Source organism: Elephas maximus, chromosome 2 (genome assembly GCF_024166365.1).
Source record: "Elephas maximus indicus isolate mEleMax1 chromosome 2, mEleMax1 primary haplotype, whole genome shotgun sequence".
Taxonomy (NCBI): Eukaryota; Metazoa; Chordata; class Mammalia; order Proboscidea; family Elephantidae; genus Elephas; species Elephas maximus.
The window spans coordinates 59267501-59291095 of record NC_064820.1 but is presented as its reverse complement, the minus strand read 5'-3'; the positions used below and the strand labels follow the sequence as shown (position 1 = coordinate 59291095).

At 36.5% G+C, this 23595-nt stretch overlaps 1 protein-coding gene across 4 annotated transcripts in view; it reads left to right on the top strand.

The window, feature by feature from the left end:
• SLC38A9 (solute carrier family 38 member 9) overlaps positions 1-23595 on the top strand; it is a 100431-nt gene that overhangs the window by 70987 nt on the left and 5849 nt on the right. For 3 of the 4 annotated variants that reach the window (XM_049863805.1, XM_049863798.1, XM_049863797.1), the window contains 4 exons: positions 2725-2831; positions 16682-16795; positions 18402-18550; positions 22666-22755. In XM_049863805.1, the coding sequence (XP_049719762.1) occupies positions 2725-2831; positions 16682-16795; positions 18402-18550; positions 22666-22755 (460 nt within the window). The remainder of the gene's footprint in view (positions 1-2724; positions 2832-16681; positions 16796-18401; positions 18551-22665; positions 22756-23595) is intronic. The other variant, XM_049863810.1, reaches the window with a different exon arrangement.

Below are 23595 nucleotides of genomic sequence, written 5' to 3'. Positions count from 1 at the left end.
CTGTAGCACTTAACCACTACGCCACCAGGGTTTCCAGAGGTGCTATACCAAAACCAGAAACCAAACCCGTTGCCATCGAGTCGATTCCAACTCATAGTGACCCTACAGAACAGGGTGGAACTGCCCCATACGGTTTCCAAGGAGCACCTGGTAGATTCGAACTGCCGACCTTTTGGTTAGCAGCCGTAGCTCTTAACCACTATGCTACCGGGGTTTCCAGAGGTGTTATAGTGATCATTTATTTAGTATCTCTGAATCAACAGAATATCTAGAAAAGCAATGATGATGAAAACACTACCAGAACCTTGGGATATAGCCGAAGGACTGCTTAGATAATAATTCAAAGCTAGGCGATGAGTGATCTAGTACACAAATTCTATCTCACTGCCTGCTTTCTCAGATTTCTTCCAGTACCAACTATGTCACTTCCGGTCCTCTAGTCAATAGACACTAAAATGGAGTTAGAAGTACAAGAGATTAATTGAGGAAATACTTATGAAAGATAAAGCAGAGAAGGAGCTGGAGAAGACAGCTATATCAGACCACCATGTAGCTCAGATACCTGTCAAAGGAAAAAGGCAAAGAAGATGGATTGCATAGGAATGGACTCAGAAGGTCTCAGCCAACCCAATGTGGAGCTCTGGTGCAAAGTGTTCATAGAGGAGTCCAGGTTGGGCAGAATGGCCAGGCCCTCGTACCCTGCCATGTTCAGTCACTGGCTAGGACTGAGAGGGTGTGATTCCATAAGAACAGGGTAACAGTCCCAAAATTACTGCAGAAAGAGGCTGTCAGCTAACCGCACATCTTTCAGCAGGTTCTCACAGGTGTACAGAAGTAGTATACCTCCGTGGCTGCCAGAGTAAAGTACATAATTAAGAAAAGTTCAGCATATTAATATTAAAGTTATTCCTAGGCCATATTTACGTCAATTTTGCTATTGTGAATGGAATATTTTAATTTGCCTTTTTATAGCTTTTAACCAGTTTGCGTAGTGGTTAGAGCTATGGCTACTAACCGAAGGTTGGCAGTTCATATCCACCAGGTGCTTCTTGGAAACTCTATGGGGCAGTTCTACTCTGTCCTATAGGGTCGCTATGAGTTGGAATCAACTTGATGGCAACAGGTTTTGTTTGTTTTTTAACCAGTTTTTACAGGTGTATAAGGAAAATGTTTATTTAAAAAATTTTTTTATTCTATCTAGCTACCTTAGTTTGAATTCTTATAGTTTGTCAGCCGTGAAGAGTATCTGCAATAAGGTCACTTGCAGATAATGTATTTTCTTTCCAAAAATGACACCTCTGTTATAATTCTGCAAGTATAATGCTGCTGATCTGAAATGATCGATCTTTTTCTTAAGAAAGTACCCTTTGGTTCCCAATTTATAAAGAGACTTTTTTTTAAAACAGAAGTGAGAGTTGCCCCCAAATTTTATTGTCATTGCTGAGAAGTAAAAAGTTAAAAAGATTCTAGACAAGAAAAGGCAAAATATGCCTAAGAAAAATACACTTTGAATTACTTCCACAGATAAAAACTCTGATGCAACTTAATAAAAAACATGATGGAAAACAGTAGTGTATACGTTTCTTAGATTTAAACTCTTGGCTTCTTTTAGAGTTAGTGTTTGATTTTTCCTTTCCTAAAGTGACATGGCAAAAAGTCATGAGACCTTTCTTTTCTACATTTCTACTTTTTACACTAAAGAATCCCCGGAAATGGATTATTCCCCATTTTGCCACCAGCTTTGCCTAGATTCAGCACTGTTTTCAAGTAAATAATGGTCTTCCACAGAAACTCAATTGTGTCACTCTTGTATTAGCAGACCTCAAAGACAGAAATTAGCGGTGCTTTTAAAAAGATATATTATTTTATTACTTTTATCCTTCTTTCAAAGTAAGTTTGTGTTCATTGTAGAAAATTCAGAGAATGTAAGTAAGTAGTTAATTTAAAATAAATCCCATCAGCAAAAGCTAATCACTATTGGCATTTTTGTGGATATTCCTCCAGTCTTTTGTTTTTGCGGGCACACACTTCTAAGAATAAAAATAAAATCATAATATATATGCTATTTAAATCATGAACATTTTGCCATGATGTAAAATATTCCTCTGCTACATAATTTTTAAATACTGTATACGTCTGTAAAACTACATCATAGTTTAACCAGTCCTTTCTTGTTTGCAATATTTTGAAGCAATGCTTTTTAGATTAGTCACTGAAGAATATTAAATGACCAATTCCCCTCTTACTGATTCCTCATACGTCTGTAAAACTACATCATAGTTTAACCAGTCCTTTCTTGTTTGCAATATTTTGAAGCAATGCTTTTTAGATTAGTCACTGAAGAATATTAAATGACCAATTCCCCTCCTACTGATTCCTCTTCTAGAGGTTTTTTCCTGGCAAATTCAAGTACCAGAAGGGGGAAGGACTTTAGAGTCAGGCAGACCCTGGATTTGAATCTCTGCTCTACCACATACTAGTTGTGTGACCTCAGACAAGGATAGTTCATATAAAGTACCTTCACAGAATAGTCATTTCTTGATTCCTTTGTAAGTGCTTTGTCCAAGTGTAGTGCAGGCCTTGAGGAAGCTTGTAAAAACACTTTGATATTCTTATACCTTGGACAAAACAGAAACAACTGATTTTTAGTCATCAGCTTTTGCCTGCTGATATTCATCTTCTAGTTGTCAGTTTTAATTTTATTTTTTTCTCTTTTCATCCTAGAGATAAGATTTCAGTTTCCACAGCTGACTGGAGTGCTTACTCTTGCTTACTTTATTCATAATTGTATTATCACACTCTTAAAGAACAACAAGAACCAAGAAAACAATGTAAGTAATTATCTGATGAAATGACTTTCATATCTCCTGAGGATAGACTTTTTAAATTTTTAAATCAATATTTGAGGCATTTTATATTTGGAATACAATTAAGCAGTTTTGTTACTGGATCTTAATTTTTAAATTTAAACCATAGAGCAAAAATGAGCAAACTTTTTCTGTTAAGGTTCAGATGGTAGATATTTTAGGCTCTGCAGACCATAGAATCTTTGTTACATCTACTCAACTCTGCTCTTGTAGCATGAAAGCAGCCATAGACAATGTGTAAACAAATAGATGCTTTTAAGCATACTTTATTTTAAAAAAGCAGGCCAGATCTGATCTATAGGCCATTGTTTGCCAACCCTTGCCATAGACCAACCACTGAAAAAAATAAAAAGGTTTAGCTAATAAGCTAGTAGTGGTGATAAAGTCGTACAAAATACCCAAGTGATCCAAAGGAAGGCAAGAAAAAAGTAACAAAGAATGTATAGAACCAATACAAAGCAAATAGCAAGATAGTAGATTTAAACCCAGTCATATTGTTAAATTACATTATATGTAAATGATCTAAACACTCCGATTAAAAGATAGAGATTATCAGACTGGCTAAAAGCAAGAACTAACTACAGTCAACCCTCTGTATCCACAGGTTCCACATTCATAGATTCAAACAACCATGGATCAAAAATATTTGGGGGGGAAAAAATGATGTGCAGGCATACCCTGCTGTAGCCTCCCACCATTTCACAGATCCTCAGCCTTTCTTCAGCACTCATTGTTTGAGCATTGTTCACCTCGTGTCTGAGTATACTATGTAGTTAGGCCTACGATGGTTGCGTCTGCACTGAACATATACAGACTTTTTTTGCTTGTCATTATTCACTGAACAATACAGTATAATAACTATTTGCATAGCATTTACATTTTATTAAGTACAAGTAATCTAGATGATTTAAAGTATACAGGAGGATGTACATAGGCTATATGAAAATACTGTACCACTTTATATAAGGGACTTGAGCACCCATGGATTTTGGAATCCATGGGCATCCTGGAACCAATCACCCACAAATATGGAGGGATGATTCTATATGCTATCTACAAGAAACTTACTTGATAACAATATACCATTGTCTTAGTTACCTAGTGCTGCTGTAATACAAATACCGCAAGTGGGTGGATTTAAAGAATAGAATTTTATTTTCTCATAGCTCTGGAGGATAAAAGTTCAAATCTGGGCCTTGGCCATGTTGATCACTCCCTTGTTGGTTAGTCCCAGGCATTTCTTGGTTCCTTGGTGTTCCTTGAATTGTAGACAGTCCTTACGTGGTGTTTGTCTTCCCGCATATGTGTGTCTCCGTGTCTATTCTGGTCTTTTTATAATTCAGAAATGATTACGTTTAAGATCCACCCTGCAATGATATGACCTCATTAAGGTAATAGAAAAAAAGCCCTGTTTCCAAACGTGTTCACATCCACAGGTACAAAGGTCAGGAATTCAACACATATTTTATGGGGACACAATTCAATCCATAACAACCATGTGAACACTAAACATAAAGTGGAGCAGCTGTATTAATATCAAACAAAGTAAACTTCAAAACAAGGAGTTGTGTGAGATAAAGAAGAGCATTACATAATGATCTTCTGAAATCAAGAAGACATAATATTCATCAGAGGACTTTACCAAAAAAGTGAAAAGACTACCTATAGGTTAGGAGAAAATTTTCGGGAACCATATATCAAAAAAGGGTCTGCTACCAAAAAGACAAAAAAAAAAACTAAACAACAAAATGACAGGCAACCTAATAAAAAAATGAGCAAAGGACTTGGATAGTTCACCAAAGAGGGTATTTGAATGGTCGACAAGCACATGAAAAGAAGCTCAACATCATTAGCCATTAAACTCATTGCCATTGAGTTGATTCCAAGTCATGTGTCCCCATAGGACAAAGTAGAACTGCCGCCTAGGGTTTCCAAGGAGCAGCTGGTGTATTCAAACTCCTAAACATTTGGTTAGCAGCTGAGCTCTTAACCACTGTGCCACCAGGGCTCCTCCTTAGCCATTAGAGAGATGCAAACAAAAACTACGATGACATACTCTCACCCCTATTACAATACAATGATTTAAAAAAAGGAAAACAGTAGGGGTTGACGAGATTGTAGATAAACTGGAACCCTCATCCACTGCTAGTAGGAATGTACAATGGTACATTCCACACTGTGGAAAACAGTTTGACGGTTTCTCAAAAAGTTGAGCATAGAACTATCATGACCCAGCAATCCGAATCCTAGGTATATACCCAGAGGAAGTGAAGGCAGGAATGCAAAAGGAAACTTCACACCCATGTTCATTGCAACACTTTTCACAATAGCCAGGCAATCCGAATCCTAGGTGTATACCCAGAGGAAGTGAAGGCAGGAATGCAAAAGGAAACTTTACACCCATGTTCATTGCAACACTTTTCACAATAGCCAAAAGGTGGAAACAAGCAAAATGCCCATCAACAGATGAATGGATAAACAAAATGTGGTATATATACACAATGGAATACTATTCAGCCATAAGGAGAAATGAAGTCCTGATGCATGCCACAACGTGGATGAACCTTGAAAGCATGGTACTGAGCAAAATAAGACAGTCTCAAAAGGACAAATACTATATGATCTCACTTATATGAATTGAGCAAATATATAGAAACCAAAGTTTATTAGTGGTTTGCAGGGATGGGGCAGTTTTTGCTTAGGGGGCAATGAGTTTATGTTAATGGTGGTGGAATGATTTGGAAAAGGATAGCAAGAATGGTTGTACTAATTGAAGAATAAAATCAAGGTAGAAATTGTTGAATTGGCATATGTTTTCTTATGTATATTTTCATCACAATAAAAAATTTTTTGAAAAGAAGACATAATAATTCTAAATTTGTATACATCCACTGGCAGAGCTTCAAAATAAAGGAAACAATAAACTGCCAAAACTGAAAGGAGAAATAGACAAATCCACAATTGTAATTGGAAATTTCATCATCCTTCCCTCAGTAATTAATAGAACAAATAGAAAATAAGTAAAGATACAGAAAACATAAAAAACACCATCAACTTACTTGATCTAATTGACATTTGTGAAAGTCTTCTCACAACGACGGCAAACCACACCTTCTTTTCCAGTACACATGGGACATTTACCGAGATAGACCATATACTGGGCCATAAAACAAGTCTCAGTAATTTAGAAGAATTGAAATTATACAAGATTTTCCAGCCACAGTGGAGTGAATTTAGAAATCAATAACAGAAAAAAATTCTGGAAAATTCAGAAATATGTGAAAATTAAACAACACATTGCTAAATAACCAGTGGGTCAAAGAAGAAATTACAAGAAAATTTTGAAAATGAAGGACACACATACCCAAACTTATGGCATGTTTAGAGGGGAAGAAGTGATTAGAAGAAAATTTATGGCTGTGAACACCTGCGTTAAAGAAAGAAGATAGATCTCAAATCAATAACCTAACTTTTTACCTTAAGACACTGGAAAAAGAAGAGCAGAAGAACCGCAAAGCAGCAGAAGTTAACCAGCTACTTGTTGCTTCGTCTGCAGATTTTGAGTTCAGATTGACAGCTTCTAACCATGTAGACAAATATAACGATTAAGCTCTAATCACTGTTTCCAGGGATTCTGAGCAGGCTTGAGTAGAGGGTAATGTTTGAAAGAGTCATTATGACGGCACAAAGTTTTCTAAGTAGAGGGAAGTTCACTCTCAAATTAGAGCAAGAACGTGAGTCAAACTCTTCCTTCTTCAGCTTTACTGTCTATACATCCAACATGTTACCTATGAAAAGAACATGAACTTTGGAATTGAGTAAATCTGGGTTTTCCACACCTTCTATTTTGGTGACCTTACTCCTTCAAATTCATTTTCTTCATGTGTAAAAATAACATTAATAATACCTCTCAGGGCTATAATGTAAAATAGTAAAAGTGTTTTAACTTATCTGGGATAAGGTAAGGGCTGGAAATTTTTAGTTTCTCTATTCCTCTTCCCCACCTGACATTTATAACCTGTAGCTATTTCAATTAACAGAAGAGAATATCTTCTCCTTCAGGTTCTTTCTAGTGCCTTTACTTTTTAATTATCTGCTACTCATCTGTTGCTGCCAAACGCTTATCTGAGATAATTTTTTTACAAAGATTCCCCAAGATTTCTTCCTATAATGTTAAATCAGATCCCCAGAAAAGTGCATAACTGAACCGCATCGATTTTGCCCTTTTCTCTTCTCTCATCACTGCACTAAGCTTTAATGTTATAACTGGTGTTTCACCAAGGGCTCATGGTAATATAAGAAAGCCATGTATGAAGCATTGCTTCATTGTTTTATAAGAACTAAAATTAGGATATTCTTCATATTGCTTGTCTTCCTTTATGCAAAAATCGTGAAGAGAAATTTTTCTGTGTTCAAGTCTAAGAAAAAGTTTCTCCTAATGAACTATGATTCTTAGAATTAGACAATAAGGGGTCATATAGCTCTTTTTTTCTATTTTTGCCATGACTTCTGGAAAACTTACAGATTAAGTTTTCTAATTCATTTGCTATAGCTTTTATTAGGAAAAAAAATTTTTTTTTTTTAAGTTTTTATCTTCTTCTCACTTTAGACTTGGATTTTACCTTGGACATTTTTGGTCTTATTATACTTAGACTGTTGTCATGAACAGTTTAAAAAAAAAAAATTTTTTTTGAACTTTAGATGAAGATTTACAGAACAAATTAATTTCTCATCAAACAGTACACATGTTGTTGTATGACATTGGTTAACAACCCCACAACATGTCAACACTCTCTCTTCGCAACCCCTGGGTTCCCTATTACCAGCTTTGTTGTTCCCTCCTGCCTTCCAGTCCGTGCCCCAGGGCTGGTGCTCCCCTTTAGTCTTGTTCTGTTCCATTGGCCTGTTCAGTCTTTGGCTGAAGGGTGAACCTCAGGAGTGACGTCATTACTGAGCTGAAGGGTTGTCCGGGGACCATACTCTCAGGGTTTCTCCAGTCTCTGTCAGGCCAGCAAGTCTGGTCTTTCTTTTTGAGTTAGAATTTTGTTCTACATTTTTCTCCACCTCTGTCCAGGACCCTCTATTCTGATCCCTGTTAGAGCAGTCAGTGCTGGTAGCCAGGCACCATCTAGTTGTACTGGACCCAGTCTGGGGGAGGCCATGGTAGTCGTGGTCCGTTAGTCCTTTGGACTAATCTTTCCCTTGTGTCTTTAGTTTTTTTCATTATTCATTGTTCCCAAAGAGGTGAGACTCGTGAAGTATCCTAGATGGCCACTCACAGGCTTTTAAGACCCCAGATGCTACTCACCAAAGTAGAATGTAGAACATTTTCTTTATAAACTATGTTATGCCGATTGAGCTAGATGTTCCCTAAGACCATGGTCCCCACAGCCCTCAGCCCAGCAATTCAGTCCCTCAGGGAGTTTGGATGTGTCTGTGGAGCTACCATGACCTTGCCTTATAAAGGTTGTGCTGGCTTCCCCAGTATCATGTACTGTCTTACCCTTCACCAGAGTTACCACTTATCTGTTGTCTATTAAGTATTTTTCCATCCCCATCCTTCCCTCCCTCTTAACCATCAAAGATTGTTTCTTTTTGTATGTATACCTTTCCATGGGTTTTTACGGTAGTGGTCTCATACAGTATTTGTCCTTACAGTTTTAAATCTTTGGAGGAAATCTCAAATCTTTTTTTTTTTTTTTTCAATTTTTTAAATTGTGCTTTTAGTAAAAGTTTACAGCTCAAGTTAGTTTCTTATACAAAAATTTAAACACACATCGTTATGTGACCCTAGTTGCTCACCCTGTAATGTGACAGGACACTCCTCTTTTCCACCCTGGATTTCCCATGTCCATTCACCCAGCTCCTGTCCCTTTCTGCCTTCTCATCTCACCTCTGGATAGGAGCTGCTCATTTAGTCTCATGTATCTACTTCAACTAAAAAGAACATTCTTCATGAATATCATTTTATGTTCAAGAAAATCTTAACTGTCCTGAGTAACTTTCAGAACTTTGGAATATGGAAGAAAAACTGAAGATATACTTAATGCCCTTTATTTTTAAGTCCTTTCCTCTTCCCTTTCGAATCACCTGACTCATTACCACCTGAACTCAGCTGCCCACCCTAAGTTTTAGGACGTTTAGAATGATACATAGAAAATATCTATTTTATCCTCACAGGAAACAGTGTATATGTGTGTATATATATATATATATATATCATTAATGTGTGTATGTCATGTATCTTGGTACCAACTAAGTCTCCTGTCTATCTTAATCAACATCCTAACTTAGAGCAAGTACCCTAGAAACCTATTTTTTGAAGCAGGATTCTCATGTATTAGGTGACACTATCCATAAAACCATGCTTCTCAAACTTTACCACCAAAGCCTCTCTAATGACAAGAGGAGAACAACCTTGTATCCCTGGGAATCTGAGGACGAAGAACAAAAGTTCAGTGAAGTCTCATGTTTTATCTTAACTCATGTATATTTTTATAGTGCTCATAATTAGCTTGTCTTACTAGAAAATAGGAAACTCTGGTGGCGTAGTGGTTAAGAGCTATGGCTGCTCACCAAAAGGTCGGCAGTTCTAATCCACCAGACACTCCTTGGAAACTCTGTGGGGCAGTTCTGCTCTGTCCTGTAGGGTCGCTATGAGTCAGAATCAACTCGATGGCAACGGGTTTGGGTCTTTTTTTTTTTGTTTACTAGAAAATAGTTTTAAAGTAATTAACCAGATAAATTACAGGCAGTCCTCACTTTGCACAGTTCCTATATGCACTAATTTTAGTTACCACAGTATATGAACTGTAAGCACTTGCATAAAGTACAAACTAGTCTTTCAATCCACAGATCACTATTTAAACAACAGATGTATATCTTGATTTGTGATCAATCACATCACTTCTTTCAAAGCCTATCAGTGATTGGTCCCTGCATTTCTGGTATTCAGCTCACGCACAGACTGCAAAGTAGGTAGTTGTGTTGCCTCCTTGTCTCTTAGTGATAAACCCATATTTTGTGATATTTTACGAAAATGGATAATTAAAAGAAGGAATTGGCAAATGAAGGTGAAAGTGTAAAAAAGTGACAGTGCTGGAAGTGAAATTCGAATTGAACGTAAATTAAACAGAGTTATAAAAGAAATTGATGAGTATGGAAGTGTTTATACTACTGCCATTCAAGAGACTTGAGATCTGCAGCCAGAGAAACTTAGTGAAGGCGAGCTTATCAACATAAATGAGGAAAGTGGTTGTGGAAAGAATGAAGATGTTCCCAGGGAAGCGATACTGGCAAAAATCTTCACACCAGAAGAATTTTTGAAGATATCTATCAACATTGAACGCACAAGGATAAAATGCTGGAGCTGGTGCAAATTTAGGAGTATGACAATTCACCAAAGCATAGCAAAGATGTTTACTCCATATTGTAAGTTATACAATGAAAAGAAGGCAAGCACTGTCCAAACTGCTCTTGGTAGGGTTTTACAAAGAAATAAAAGACTTTAATTCGTAGTGTTTCTGATGTTTTAAATTACAGTGTACAAAGTATATATTAGTTTTACTATTTTTTTATTTCCTTATACAGTTTCAGGTTGCATAATCATCTTTACAGTCTCTCACTACTGTGAAAAGCAAGAACTGTTTATGCTTAATGTTTGCTCCCCAAAAATCTGAAGTAAAACTGCTTCTCTGGAAAATCATGGCCACGTTTATCTGGAGGCGTACATTCCCTAGTGTGAGAAGCGCAGGACTGGATAGAGAGAGGGGTGTTTAGTTCATGGGCCTCCAAGGACCAAACACAGTGGGCCTCAAAATCTTTCATATGTAAATATAAAATGAGTCCTTGTCTCCTCTGAGTTTTGGGACTAGGGCTTTGTATAATATGTTAGATTCAGCTAATAAAATTTGACTCAGCTTTTGTTACTTGTATTTTAAAAACAAAGATGTTTTAACAACAATAGATGGTGATTTCTTACTGCCTTAATTGAAACTAGAGTATGAAGTGATGATCCAGCTTTCAAAAAATCAGCTATACTTTATGTTCCTAAAATATAAATAACTATTAATGATAAAGGTAACATTTATGAAGCGCTTACTATGTGCCAGCTATGTCCTAAACACTTTATTTAAATGTATGTAAGTATATTTACTCATTTCCATTAAAATTTGATGATTACACCTTTTAGTAGGTTACATTAAGTATTGACTTTTAGAAGTCTTCTTAATATCATGATATAATATTTTCTTGAGATTAAAGTCAGGAAATGTGAAATTTGTCAGGAATTTTGAATTTATAATGTTGATGGTGGACTTGCTATTCTAAGCTCAGTAAATAAAGGTTTGAAAGTAGAAGACAAAAGAATAGAAACTGCCTCCTTTTCTTCTGCATGAACTGTAGTTGGACTTGGATCTAAAGATATATGTGAAGAAGGAGAACAATTAGGCTCTGAAACAGGAGCTCTGGTAGTGCAACAGTTAAGCACTCAGCTGCTAACCAAAAGGCTAGTGGTTTGAACCTACCCGGCAGCTCCACAGGAGAAAGACCTGGCGATCTGATCCCATAAAGATTAAAATTTAAAAAAAAAAATTTTTTTTTTTTTTTTTTAAAGATTACAGCCTAGAAGATCATATGAGGCAGTTCTGCTCTGTCACATGGGGTCACCATGAGTCGAACTTGACTCAACGGCACCTAACAACAATAACAAACAGGTGTAGTAATAAAATATTTCAGGTTTTCCAGATTTGACTTAATTTCATCTAGTTTTTTTCCCACTAAAAGTAATTTTTTGTATGTGTAACTGAGCATGATGTAATTTCTATTTCTTTTTTTAATAAGGCTTACACTACAAAAGAAAAGTAGGGTTGAAGACCATCCAACTCGTTTCTTACACTCAGAATATATATATATCCTATAACTATCACTCATAACAATCCTGGGTATGTGGACTAACCTCTTTGTATTTTCTCATCACGTTTGGATCAAAACCTATATATCCAGTGCTTTTCTGTTTGTTTTGTTTTGTCTGTCTTTATTTAGTGTTATTATCCTTCTTAGTTCTTTAAAAAGGATTAAAGATTCCTTTTATCTTAATTCGTTTTTACTTTTTGCTTCTCTTCTCCTTTACAAGTAATCTGTGTAGTTACTTGGCTATATACATCAGCAGAAGTTTTTATGTAAATGTTTGGGTAGATCTGTGTGGTCAGTTTCTGTCATTGTTATTAGTAAATGTTCCACTGAATAGTATTTTCACCATAAACAATTAGTGGAAAAAAATATTAAACTGTGTTTTGACAGACAGAATATGCTCCTAGACCCACTTTAGGCCCCATTGTAAATGCAGTCCTCATTCTGAGTTGGCATTCCGCCTATCATTCGTTCCCTGTCCCTGCCAGCATTACTTATACATGAGGCAGAGTAGGTTATCTTATCAATGTATATGCTTCGTGACGTATTACCAGTTCACATTGTCGCTTGTGCCTCTTTTTAAATATGTTTTTTACTTTGAGCCTCATTTTCTGGACGATAGCTTTCCCCACCATTTTCCATTAAATGGGCTTTCAAGAGGCCTTGTACAGTAATGACTTAGGTTTGAGCCAGAGAATAGCAGAACCCACATGTGTGCATGCTATTCATAGGTGGCATGTTTCCCGGAATCATGCTGAGCCTCATCTGCTTTTATAATAAAAGCATCATTTCTATTCATTGGAATATTTTCAGATGAAAGTAGATATGTAACTCCTGACCCAGTTCTACCAAAAGTACATTGGATACTGTGAAGTAAATACAACTTTTCTGATTGTGGTATTTCTTTTGCATCTATAAGGGCAAGTCAAAGAGTATTGCTAATAGGGCTCCAGTTCGATTTCATACATCCATGGGTTTATCCCAAACATAACGTCTTTAAACATGTCTCTGCAATCAGGTCTCTCAGTAGTACACTTGTCTTAGCCTCATTAGGGTGCCTTCAAAAAAAACAGGGATGCTTTTTGTGCCGGGCAAGAAAAACGATTTTGAGGTCAGGGCTAATATAAAAATTTTAACAAAACTCAAGTGGACATCTTCCCAAATCATTGAAGCTTTATAACAACTTTATGGGACTGCTGCCCCACAAAAAGCGGTGCTTTTTAGATGGATCAAGTGTTTTAAGAAAGGTCGGGATGACCTGAAAGAGGAGCCAAGAGAGGGAAAACCGCTCAGGAGGTTATGGCAACTATTTTTTAGAATTCCAAAGGGGTAATCTTGATAGATTTTCTCGAAGGACACAGGATGATCATGAGGGCTTTTTATGAAGAAGTTTTACAAAAACTGAAAACTGCTTTGGTGAGAAAAAGGCCAGAAGAGTTGTGCCGAGGAGTTCTTTTTCCATCGTGACAATGCATCTGCACCTTCTTCAAGGGTAGCAAGGCCTGTCCTACAAGAATTTAGTAGGGAAAACTTACCCCATCTACTCTACAGCCCTGACCTTGCCCCTTCAGGCTTACTTTTGTCCCCCAAACTCAAAGAACATTTAAAAGAAACACAATTTGAGTCTCTCAGGGATGCCAAAACTGCTGTTTCGACGTAGTGTAAATCAAAGAGTGCAGAATTCTTCAGGGAAGGGTTAGAGAGATGGAACCAGGCCTTAAGAAGCATATAGACCTAAATGGAGGATATGTCAAGAAGCAATAGCTTCACATTTTGGTGTTTTTGTTTAATTAAGGTTTCTATGATTTTGTAGCAATACATTCTGACTTACCCTCATATATGTGTTCTCTGTTGTATCCTTTGTTACTCATAACTTGTTACCTCTCAGCATTTTCATTATTGTTGTTCAGTAACTATGACATGGAGTCCCTGGGTGGTGCAAACAGTAAAGTGCTCGACTACCAGCCAAAAGGTTGGAGGTTCGAACCCACCCAGAGACAACTCAGAAGACAGGCCTGGCGATGTGCTTCTGAAAGATCACAGCCTTGAAAACCCTATGGAGCAGTTCTGTTCGGTACACATGGGGTCTCCATGAGTTCTAGCACTTCATTAAGCACTTAATAAACATAGCCAATGTGGTTATTTTTTACCTACATTTCCCGAGTTCCTACTGTATGCCGGATGCTATCCTGGGTAGTGGAGATACGAAGATGAAAAAGACATAAACCCTGTCCTCAGGCATCTCATAGTCTAGTCTTAGATGTACCAACATGATACAAAACTATTAATCCTGGCGGGACATTTTCTTTCCACTTGAGATTCTTCAAACCATGAACGTGGATTACTTTTATATTAAAAATTAATCATAGTTATAGTATAATAGTTGCTGTATTTGAGATATGTATACAGTGCCATGGGAACAGGAGGTAGAAGGGAAAAACAATCTGATTGGGAAACCGGTTCCATGGAGCTGACTCCGACTCATGGTGACCCCACGTGTGTCAGAGTACAACTGTGCTCCATAGGGTTTTCAGAGACTTGATTTTTCAGAAGTAAATTGCCAAGCCTTTCTTTCCAGGCACTTCTGGATGGACTAGAACCTCCAACCTTTCAGTTAGCAGCCAAGCATTTTAACCAGTTGCACTACCCAGGGACTCCATCTTACTGGAAAAGGAATCATTTTAGCCCTTGCATCTTCACAAGATTTCCCCCAAAGTGTTGTAAAGTGCACATCTTGTAGGAAGTCAGATCAAAATAATGTAGCCAGATGGTATGTAAACTAAAGACTGTCCGCAGAATGGTAGCTGTCCCTCTTTGTACGTAGCTCTCTCTCTGGCACGTTACAACCTTGTATTTCAACCTGGATGTTCTGACATTCCAAGATTTTGTTTTCTACAGAGTTACCTCTGCTCTTGAGTGGTTGAGAGTAGAATGACTTTCATACATCGCAATGGGAGACCACTACCTTTTGACATGAAAATAGGAATTGCCTGGTTCATTCCTATTAATCCCCTGCAAGATCATGAGGCAACCCTGGAGTGACTGAAGTCTAGGTTAAAATGAGCCCAAAAAAAAATAAACCAAAGAGAAAAGATTTTGAGAGCCCTCTTGAGGTTTGGTCAGCCTCTCTCCTCCATCTAACCCTAAAGAATTGGAAGCTGTTTGAGGCGACCTAAAAGCAGTCTGCATAATACAAGTTCCTTTAGCTCCGTAGGTCTATTCCCCATTTAACTTGGGGTATGGAATCCCTGGTTTATTTTCAAGCTGATTATCAACTTAGACATGACCTTATGGTTTTTCATAGCTTGTTACTTGTTTTTTAAGTGAATTTATCAACACTCAAGTTTTTAACTGTCTGCTGTTGCTTTGCCCATTTAAGCTGGAAGATTGTCCAAAAACTCAGAAATGTTCTGTAACACCAAATGTTCAGTTTTCTTATTGTGTTATCCAAGAGAACAGTGAAGTAAAAATGTATATAATTTTTTCCTAATCTGTTTTCTTAGCTTTCAGAGTAATTTATATTTAAAACAAAAAATATGAGTAGGCTCCTTGCCACAATTTAGTTGTGCTGAATTGTTTGGCTCTAACTTCAGTGGTGATGGAGACCAGATCTGTCAGCTATGAGGCCTGTTCTATTTGGATCTGACAGCTGGCTGCATTAAATATCTTGAGCGTTTTACTTCGCATGGGGATGAGAGATTGGGAGGGTGGGAACAGCAGTGGAAGAAAGCAGTTGCTTTATTTAATGTTCTGTGTTTACTGACTCCAGTAATAACAGTGTGCAGCTGTTTGAACAGCTGCCTCTTGATTTCCTTTTGTTTACTGTTTAGATTTATTAAACTCATCTTTAATACCTGTTTATTGTCTGCTCTTTAACTAGCTTTCCTTCTTTTTTAAATATGTTTTAATATTTAATTAACGATTAAATTGACTATTTAACGATTTATTTTTCTAAGAGAAAAAACTTAAGTTTTACAGGTCATAACAGAAAGTGGCTTATGCTTACTTTCTTGATAGGGTGTAGCTTTATTATTTTAGCTAAATATTTTATAATTTGATAAATGAATTGCCTTGAAATCAGTCAGAATTTCACCCGTGTTAAACCACCATTTATGTTAACTTTCTAAGTCTGCCAACATGTACGTACTCCAGACTAGCAAAAAAAAAATGTTTGACTGACTAAAGGTAAAAAATGTGAATTTTGTTTTAACTACTTTCTTTGAAAAGATTGGGTGGCTAAAATATATACACACACATGAAAAATATAAATACTGTGGTTTTTTTTCAGCCTTCTTATTTAGCCTATTCAGGTAGACTTATTGTTAGGTGCTGTTGAATGGGTTCTGACTGGTGGAGACTGTGTACAAAAGAACAAAGCGCTTCCCAGTCCTGCACCATCCCTACAATCATTGCTGTGTTTGAGCCCATTGTTGCAGCCACTGTGTCAATCTATCTTGTTGAGGGTCTTCCTCTTTTTTGCTAACCCTCTACCTTACCAAGCATGATGTCCCTCTCCAAGGACTGGTCCCTGCTGGTAACACGTCCAAAGTATCTAAGACAAGGTCTCACCATCCTCACTCCTAAGGAGCACTCTGGCTGTCGCTCTTCCAAGGCAGACTTGTTCATTCTTCTGGCAGTCCATGGTATATTCAATATTCTTCACCAATACCACAATTCAAAGGTGTCAGTTCTTTGGTCTTCCTTATTCATTTTTCAGCTTTTGGATGCATACAAGGCAATTGAAAATACCATGGCTTGGGTTAGACACACCTTAGTCTTCAAACTGACTTTGCCTTTCAACACTTTAAAGAGGTCTTTTGCAGCAGATTTGCCCAATATAATAGTAAGATAGACTTTCTTATAAATTTATTCAGTATTGTGGGAGAGTTATTCTTTATTTACAGGTGAGGGACCTATCCGTTGCTTATATGCTGGTGACATTGACTTATCTTTATATTGGAGTCCTAGTTTTTGCTTCATTTCCTTCACCGCCATTATCCAAAGATTGCATTGAGCAGGTAAGGCACTATGTACCTTCTCTGGTTGTTTATACCTTCACATATGCATAACAGTCAGGTGATACAGTAACAAGAACATAATATCAGGCAATCCTGTGTTTGAATACCATCTGTACTAATTACTGTCCTCGTGGGAATTTAGGCACCTTCCCCATCCTTTCTGAGTCTCAGTTTCCTCAGTTCTCATAAAATAGTCTAACACATACTCCGATAGATTTTGGATGGACTGTCTGAAATAATGTGCTCCCTGCTTGTCAACTTACGGTGGTTAAATAAATAATTACTATTAATTGCATATTATTTCTCTTTGTATGGAGAACTATTGCTAGTGGTCCTCATGAATTTATAAAATCTCCTCAGAGAATGCGTTCAGTCAACTCCCTTATTTTCCAAAGCCCAGATCTGGAAATACTGGGTAAGCTGGATAAGCTGGTGTCTTAGTTCATCAGGACCCAATGATAGGTCTGGCTCTCATTTTGGTATTAAATGGCAGGCAGCAAATCAAATAAAGATTATTTGGCTGTTCAATGAAAAAGCAAAAGAGAGAGAGGCAGACAGAGAGAAAGAATAAAGGAAAAATTCTGCTAAAAAGTTGCCTCAAGAAATATTTTCTCTGATTTGTGCCTATCATAAAGCTAGGAATAGTATAGTCTCTAGCTTATGTGACTGAAGAATTTCTCACAACAAATAGCATTTTACAGGTGACTTCCTAGTTAGAAAATCCTGCTTTAGAATACAGTAGAATATACAATGCGATATGAGTTATAAAGGTTATTTCAGCAGAATAGGCTTAATTATGTCCACATCTTTATAAGAAAAATAGATTTGAGTTATTACTCTCATGGTGGCTTGAAATGTTCTTTTACTCTTGACTTCCTTGATTCAAAAAGTTCTTTGGCAGCTGAATGTTTGCTGGAAATTTCCCTGATGTGAACAGCCCCATATAAAGCCCACTCCCGTAGGAATAGGAATAACTGTGGTATTTGTATTTGAAAAGAAAAAATTTAAAAACAAAAATTCTGAGCGATTAACTTTTTTTTAGAGACCAAAGTAAAATGAAGAAAATGATCATGAAACAGGTAGAAATAAATCTTTTCTATTCAGTAATGGACCGTAAATAGTGGTACTGGTCAATGGGTATACTCTCCCTTATTCTGGAGTTATTTACTTTGAAGGGGCTGCCGTGCTTCAGAGGAGGAAAAGCAAGAGCTAGTGAGGGTGAAAGAGCATCGAATTAAATTAGCCATTTAAATATATTAAAACCAATCTGTATATTATGCTTGAACCTTTTACAGCAGTACTTCTCAAACCCTCTGTAATGAAGGGAAATGTGTTTTATTTATTTAATGTAAAACCCATTGCAGACTGATATTTTTGTAAAATAGAATAAAAAGTTGATAATGTCAGATTTCGTGAAAGTTTCTAAACACTTTCAATTTCTGTGCTGACTGTAGAGTAGTTAACCAACAGTCTGTGGACCAGCACCAGTCCACAAACCACAATTTGAGTAGCACCTATGTTCAAAATAAGCAAGACATTCCGTTTTATAAAATCATATATACGGACTTTGATTTTTAACATTATCTCACCATCTTTCTTGAATTAGAATTTTTTAGACAACTTCCCTAGCAGTGACATCCTGTCCTTCGTTGCGAGGATATTCCTGCTGTTCCAGATGATGACAGTATACCCGCTCCTAGGCTATTTAGCTCGTGTCCAGCTATTGGGCCATGTCTTCGGTGACATTTATCCTAGGTAAGGACTCTTCTCTTGACCAGCAAGATGTGCCAAGCAACAAATGACTGTGCAAACAGGTCAGTTTAAAAAAGTGTGACTGATCCTTATGCTGTAAAATTTTGCCTAATGAAAACGGTTACTAAGGATAGATCATTGGTATCCTTTTCCCCAGAGATCTTTAAAAATAGAAAGCCACTCCCTTGTCCAGAGCCACTTAAGGTGCAGTCCTTCCAGTAGTTATATTAGCTCCAATGCCGGTTATATTTATCTCCTGATTTAGTTGCCCTTCATCTACGTGTTGCCAAGGTGTTTGTTTATAGTATTTAGTACTTGTGTTGGCAATGTGTGGCTTTTGAGAAGCAAGTCCTTTATTTTAATTATTGGTTATTGGTATTTAGTTATATACTTATTAACATTCATGCATTTTTACATAAACGACTAGTGGTTTGGAATTGAAGGTGAAATATGTAACTGAGCTTAAATTCTTAACTGCTTCTGTAACTACTGCTATAATTTCTAATCTCTTATTGAGGGTAGAGGAAACCCTGGTGGCATAGTTGTTAAGAGCTACGACTGCTAACCAAAAGGTCAGCAGTTCAAATCCATCAGGCGCTCCTTGGAAACTTCTGTGGGCCAGTTCTAGTCTGTCCTATAGGTTCTCTTTGAGTCAGAATCGACTCGACGGCAATGGGTTTTTTTGGTATTGAGGATAAAACGGTTGTTAGTCTCTTTGAAGATATGTTCAAATCTAGTCATCCTCATTCAAGAGGCATTTACAGATGCTGTTTCAGGGCCTCCCTGAAGCCTCCTCGTGGACCCTTAGTTAACTACTGATCTTAAATTTTTTAATTTTATTATGGGTTCTTTCTAGTGAAAAGTACCTAGTCCTAACATATTTTATTGGATATAAATTGTCTTAAATGAAGAAAACTTTTGAATAAAATTTGGAAAAAAAATTGTATTTGCAGCAACCAACTAAATAGGTGCTCTTAGTTCTTATTTGAACTGACACAGTCTGTCTCCTCATTAAATAAATAATTTTAGTTATAAGTATTTTGATGTAGAAATCAGCAAAATGCAAAAGTCAAGAGTTACTAGGTCTCTAGCATTGATTTAACAGCAGCAGCTACAGTTCTATTATTGCTCATCTAGAAGGTTGGATTTCAGTAAACATAAGACTCCTGTTGTGTTTACACCCTATGCTGTATTTACATTCACCAAAATAAAATAAATACGGTGAAGTAATAGATGAAAAAATTCTAATCAAATACATTATTCCTGTTTTCTGCCATTATTTTGCAGAATGGTGGCTGTTAGAATGTTAAAATTACATTTCTTCCCCTACCACCAAGAACACACATATCCACAGTTTCAAGTACCCTACAAACAGCATACTTTGGAACATGCTATTGAGTCTCAGAACCCCTTTACGCTCTTAAAGCTTGTTGAGGACCCCCAAGAGCTTTTGTTTATGTGGGTTATATCTATCAATAGTTACCATATGAAAAATTACACAGATTTTTAAAAATATTTATTAACTACTTTAAAAATAGCAATAATAAAATCATTATTTGTTACCATAGATATTTTTTATGGAAAATAATTATTTCTAAAACAAAAAAATTAATAAAAATTTGTTTTACATTTTTGTAAATCTTTTTCATGTATAATTTATTAGTAGACAACTGGATTCTCGTATCTTCTTCTACATTCAATCTATTGTGGTATGTTGTTTTCATTTAAATATATGAAGAATTCCCAGCCTCACACAGATGCATAGTTAGAAGAAGAAGGGGTGTTTTTAATAGCCTTTTCAGATAATTGTGGATTTTCTTCCTTGATGCTGTGCTAAAACTTGACAAGTGGTAGATTCTTAAAGGTTAGTTGCAATGTGGAATCTGAAACTTGGTTACATTAAAACCCATTGGTCTGTCTTGCAATTTGGATCTTTTACTCATGCCTGATTTTGTAACATCATATTTGCTCATTTGGAAAATATTTGGTTGACTGAGTTCCGCAGATCTTCCAAATGCTGACACGTTTCATTTTACAATGTCAAAACTCATATTGGTTAATATTACCACCAATTTCTTCATAAAAGTTTTTAAATATTGGGAAACTGTCAAGCTCAGAATAATGAATACGGGTTCTTCAAAATTCTAGTTTTTACTTGAAAGCTCAAATTTTATTATTGGCAGCTGCCAGTTGTTTTCCTTGAAGCGGCAGGCTCACATCATTCATTTTCAAGAAAATGTCTGTCAGATACTCAAGTCTGAATGACCATAGTTTGACTGTCTTCCAAGTCAAAATAGTGTTCCTTGAAAAAATCAACTAGGTTGCCGTCCAGCTCAGTCACACAAGAACTGTTCCCTCAAGCCCACAATTGAACTTCAGTGTACAGCAGAGGTGCTTTATTATGTACTACCCATTTCATCAAAGAGCTCTGGTGGCACAGTGGTTAAGAGCTCAGCTGCTAACTAAAAGGTCAGTGGTTTGAACCAATGAGCTGCTCCACAGGAGAAAGATGTGGCAGTCTGCTTCCATAAAGATTACAGCCTTGGAAACTGAGTGGGGCAGTTCTGCTACATCCTGTAGGGTCTCTATGAATTGGAATTGACTTAATGGCAATGGGTTTACCCATTTCATCAACCATGCAGAATATTAAAAAAAAAAATGCACTCAAGGCATGAAATTTAATAAAATTAATAATTTTTACTCCTTTATCAAGGGCATCTTTTAATGAAACTTTTTTCAGGGGGGGCAGGATGAGCATGTGGCAGTAAAGAATATAGTATCTAGTGGAACAGATAGGTGCAGCTGCCATGATCCTTGCTAATGGGCCAACACTTTTACACACCATTGCTTTTACAGAGGAAATAATGTCTTATATTATTATGAAAATGGCTTTTCTCTCAGGGACTCCCTGAAGGGATTTGGCAACTCCTGGGGTTTGTGATCACACTTGGAGAATCACTGCTTTGGAAAATGCACAATGTTGTCTCATTGTACAATACAAATATATCAAAGGCTCAGCCTATGTCTCAAAACTTAGCAATTTTAAGGTTGGTGTTTCTGGATACATAGTAATATCTGAAAGCCTAAATATCTTTGTAATTCATCAGGATATGTGACTAACCACCTATCTGTATAAATAATTTTTCTTATTTTTAATTTTTTCTGGAATTAATTGACTTTTGATAACTGGGACTCCAAAAGTTGCTTTTATGTGTAAACTTGGCTTTTGAGAATCTGGGGGTGGGGGTGGGGGGAAGGTAGGGTTATTTCTTAAACATCACACTTCATTGGCGTTATTTTTACTTATGCCCAAAATTGATTCCCAAACCTTTGAATTCTTAATATCTAGTTAAGGCATTTAGTAGATATTCTATTCATGGTAAATAGTGAGTAGTTTTAAGTGGTTGCATTGAAAAGCAAAAACCTACCCATGTGCCATGCCCTTAATATAATTTATTTTTGATTAAAATTAAAATATCACTTTTAAAAAAAACCTTGTTAAATATAGAAAGGAGGAAGAATTACCTGGATCTCAGATCCTAACACAATCATTACTCCATTTTCAGTGTATTTCTTTCAGATGTTTTCAGATTTTCTTGTACAGTGAAAATCTTATTATACTTACAGTTATAGAGCTAGCTTTTTTCCAAGTTACCTAGGTGGCTTTTTACCATCGAGGTAATAATGATACTATTTTTAATAATTTTTAATGCATTCCATCAAGTAAATTTTTGTCTTGCCGTACATCTAGGACACTTCTGTTGTTCCATAAATGTATTTATGTTAATAGCTTTTTTCATGGTTTTGATTATTTCCTTAAGATATTCTAAATGGAATTATGGGAATAAGGAGTGTGAACTCTGATATACACACCAGTTTGCTTCTACAAAATTTAACCTATTTATATAATTGCACAAAAGAACCAATTTCACTGCCCAATTGCCAGCCTTGATTACTGTTGTTGCTTACTAACTTTGCCATGATTTTACTGTCAAGCTTAAGACATTTCTCATTTTAAAGATGTTAGTAATGAATTTTATTCTCATGTTAGTGGTTATAATTTGCCTGATTTTATTTATTTATTTTTCTTTCCCACAACCTGCCTTCTCAACTTCTAGCATTTTCCACGTGCTGGTTCTTAATCTAATTATTGTGGGAGCTGGAGTGAGCATGGCCTGTTTCTATCCAAACATAGGAGGAATCATAAGGTACCACCTCTAAGGGAACTGTGCCCCTTCGTATATGGGTCTTTATATTTAGGCTTGTCCTGTTGTTGTTTTAATTTAATTGTGTGAAATTCCTGTTAGGTTTTAAAACTGTAACATTCAAATATAGTTCCCTGGTGTCAGTTAAGGTGCTTATTATTTTCCATTTCTGTTTATCCCTAGTGGAGAACTAATACTAGAAGCCCATTGTCCCTTAGCCTCAAGTCTTTCACTTTTACCCTTTCTTTTTCCTGTCGTCTTCCACCATGTTATGTTTTCTCTTTATCCAAAATAAAGGGTTGTTTTAGATATATAACTGTATAACTTCTTGGGGGCACCAGGAAGGTCCTTATATGTCAAGGCTGTGTCCTAACTTCCCTAAACCATTTCTATTCAAGAACATATTTCATTGTCAATTATAGTCAGAAAGTAAAAGTTTAGGTAAGAGTTTAGGTCTGAGATGGTGCTTTCCTTATCGTCTTTTCCCTAAAAAAGTTGTGACAGGTTGAAATGAGTGGCAATAAAGTTAAGAGTTGTGACCTTGGATTCTTATGGGAGACTGAGGTTTAGAATGATCTGATTTCTCCTCTTTAACTTATGGACGGCAGGGCTGAGTCACTTCTTTGAAGGTCCTTACCTAAGAAAGTAGCAAGAAGCAAGAGGGGAAATTATTAGCCTTGTGCTTATTGCACATAATGGGTTTACAAGTCCCTATTATGCTGTTCTTCAAGAGAACACAAGTATAGGGAAAGGGAAAAGAAAGTGCAGGCTTCTCTGTCACAGTCCCATGTTTAAGTATTTTTGTTATTATCTTTGATAATTATACTGAACTGTCACTGAGAC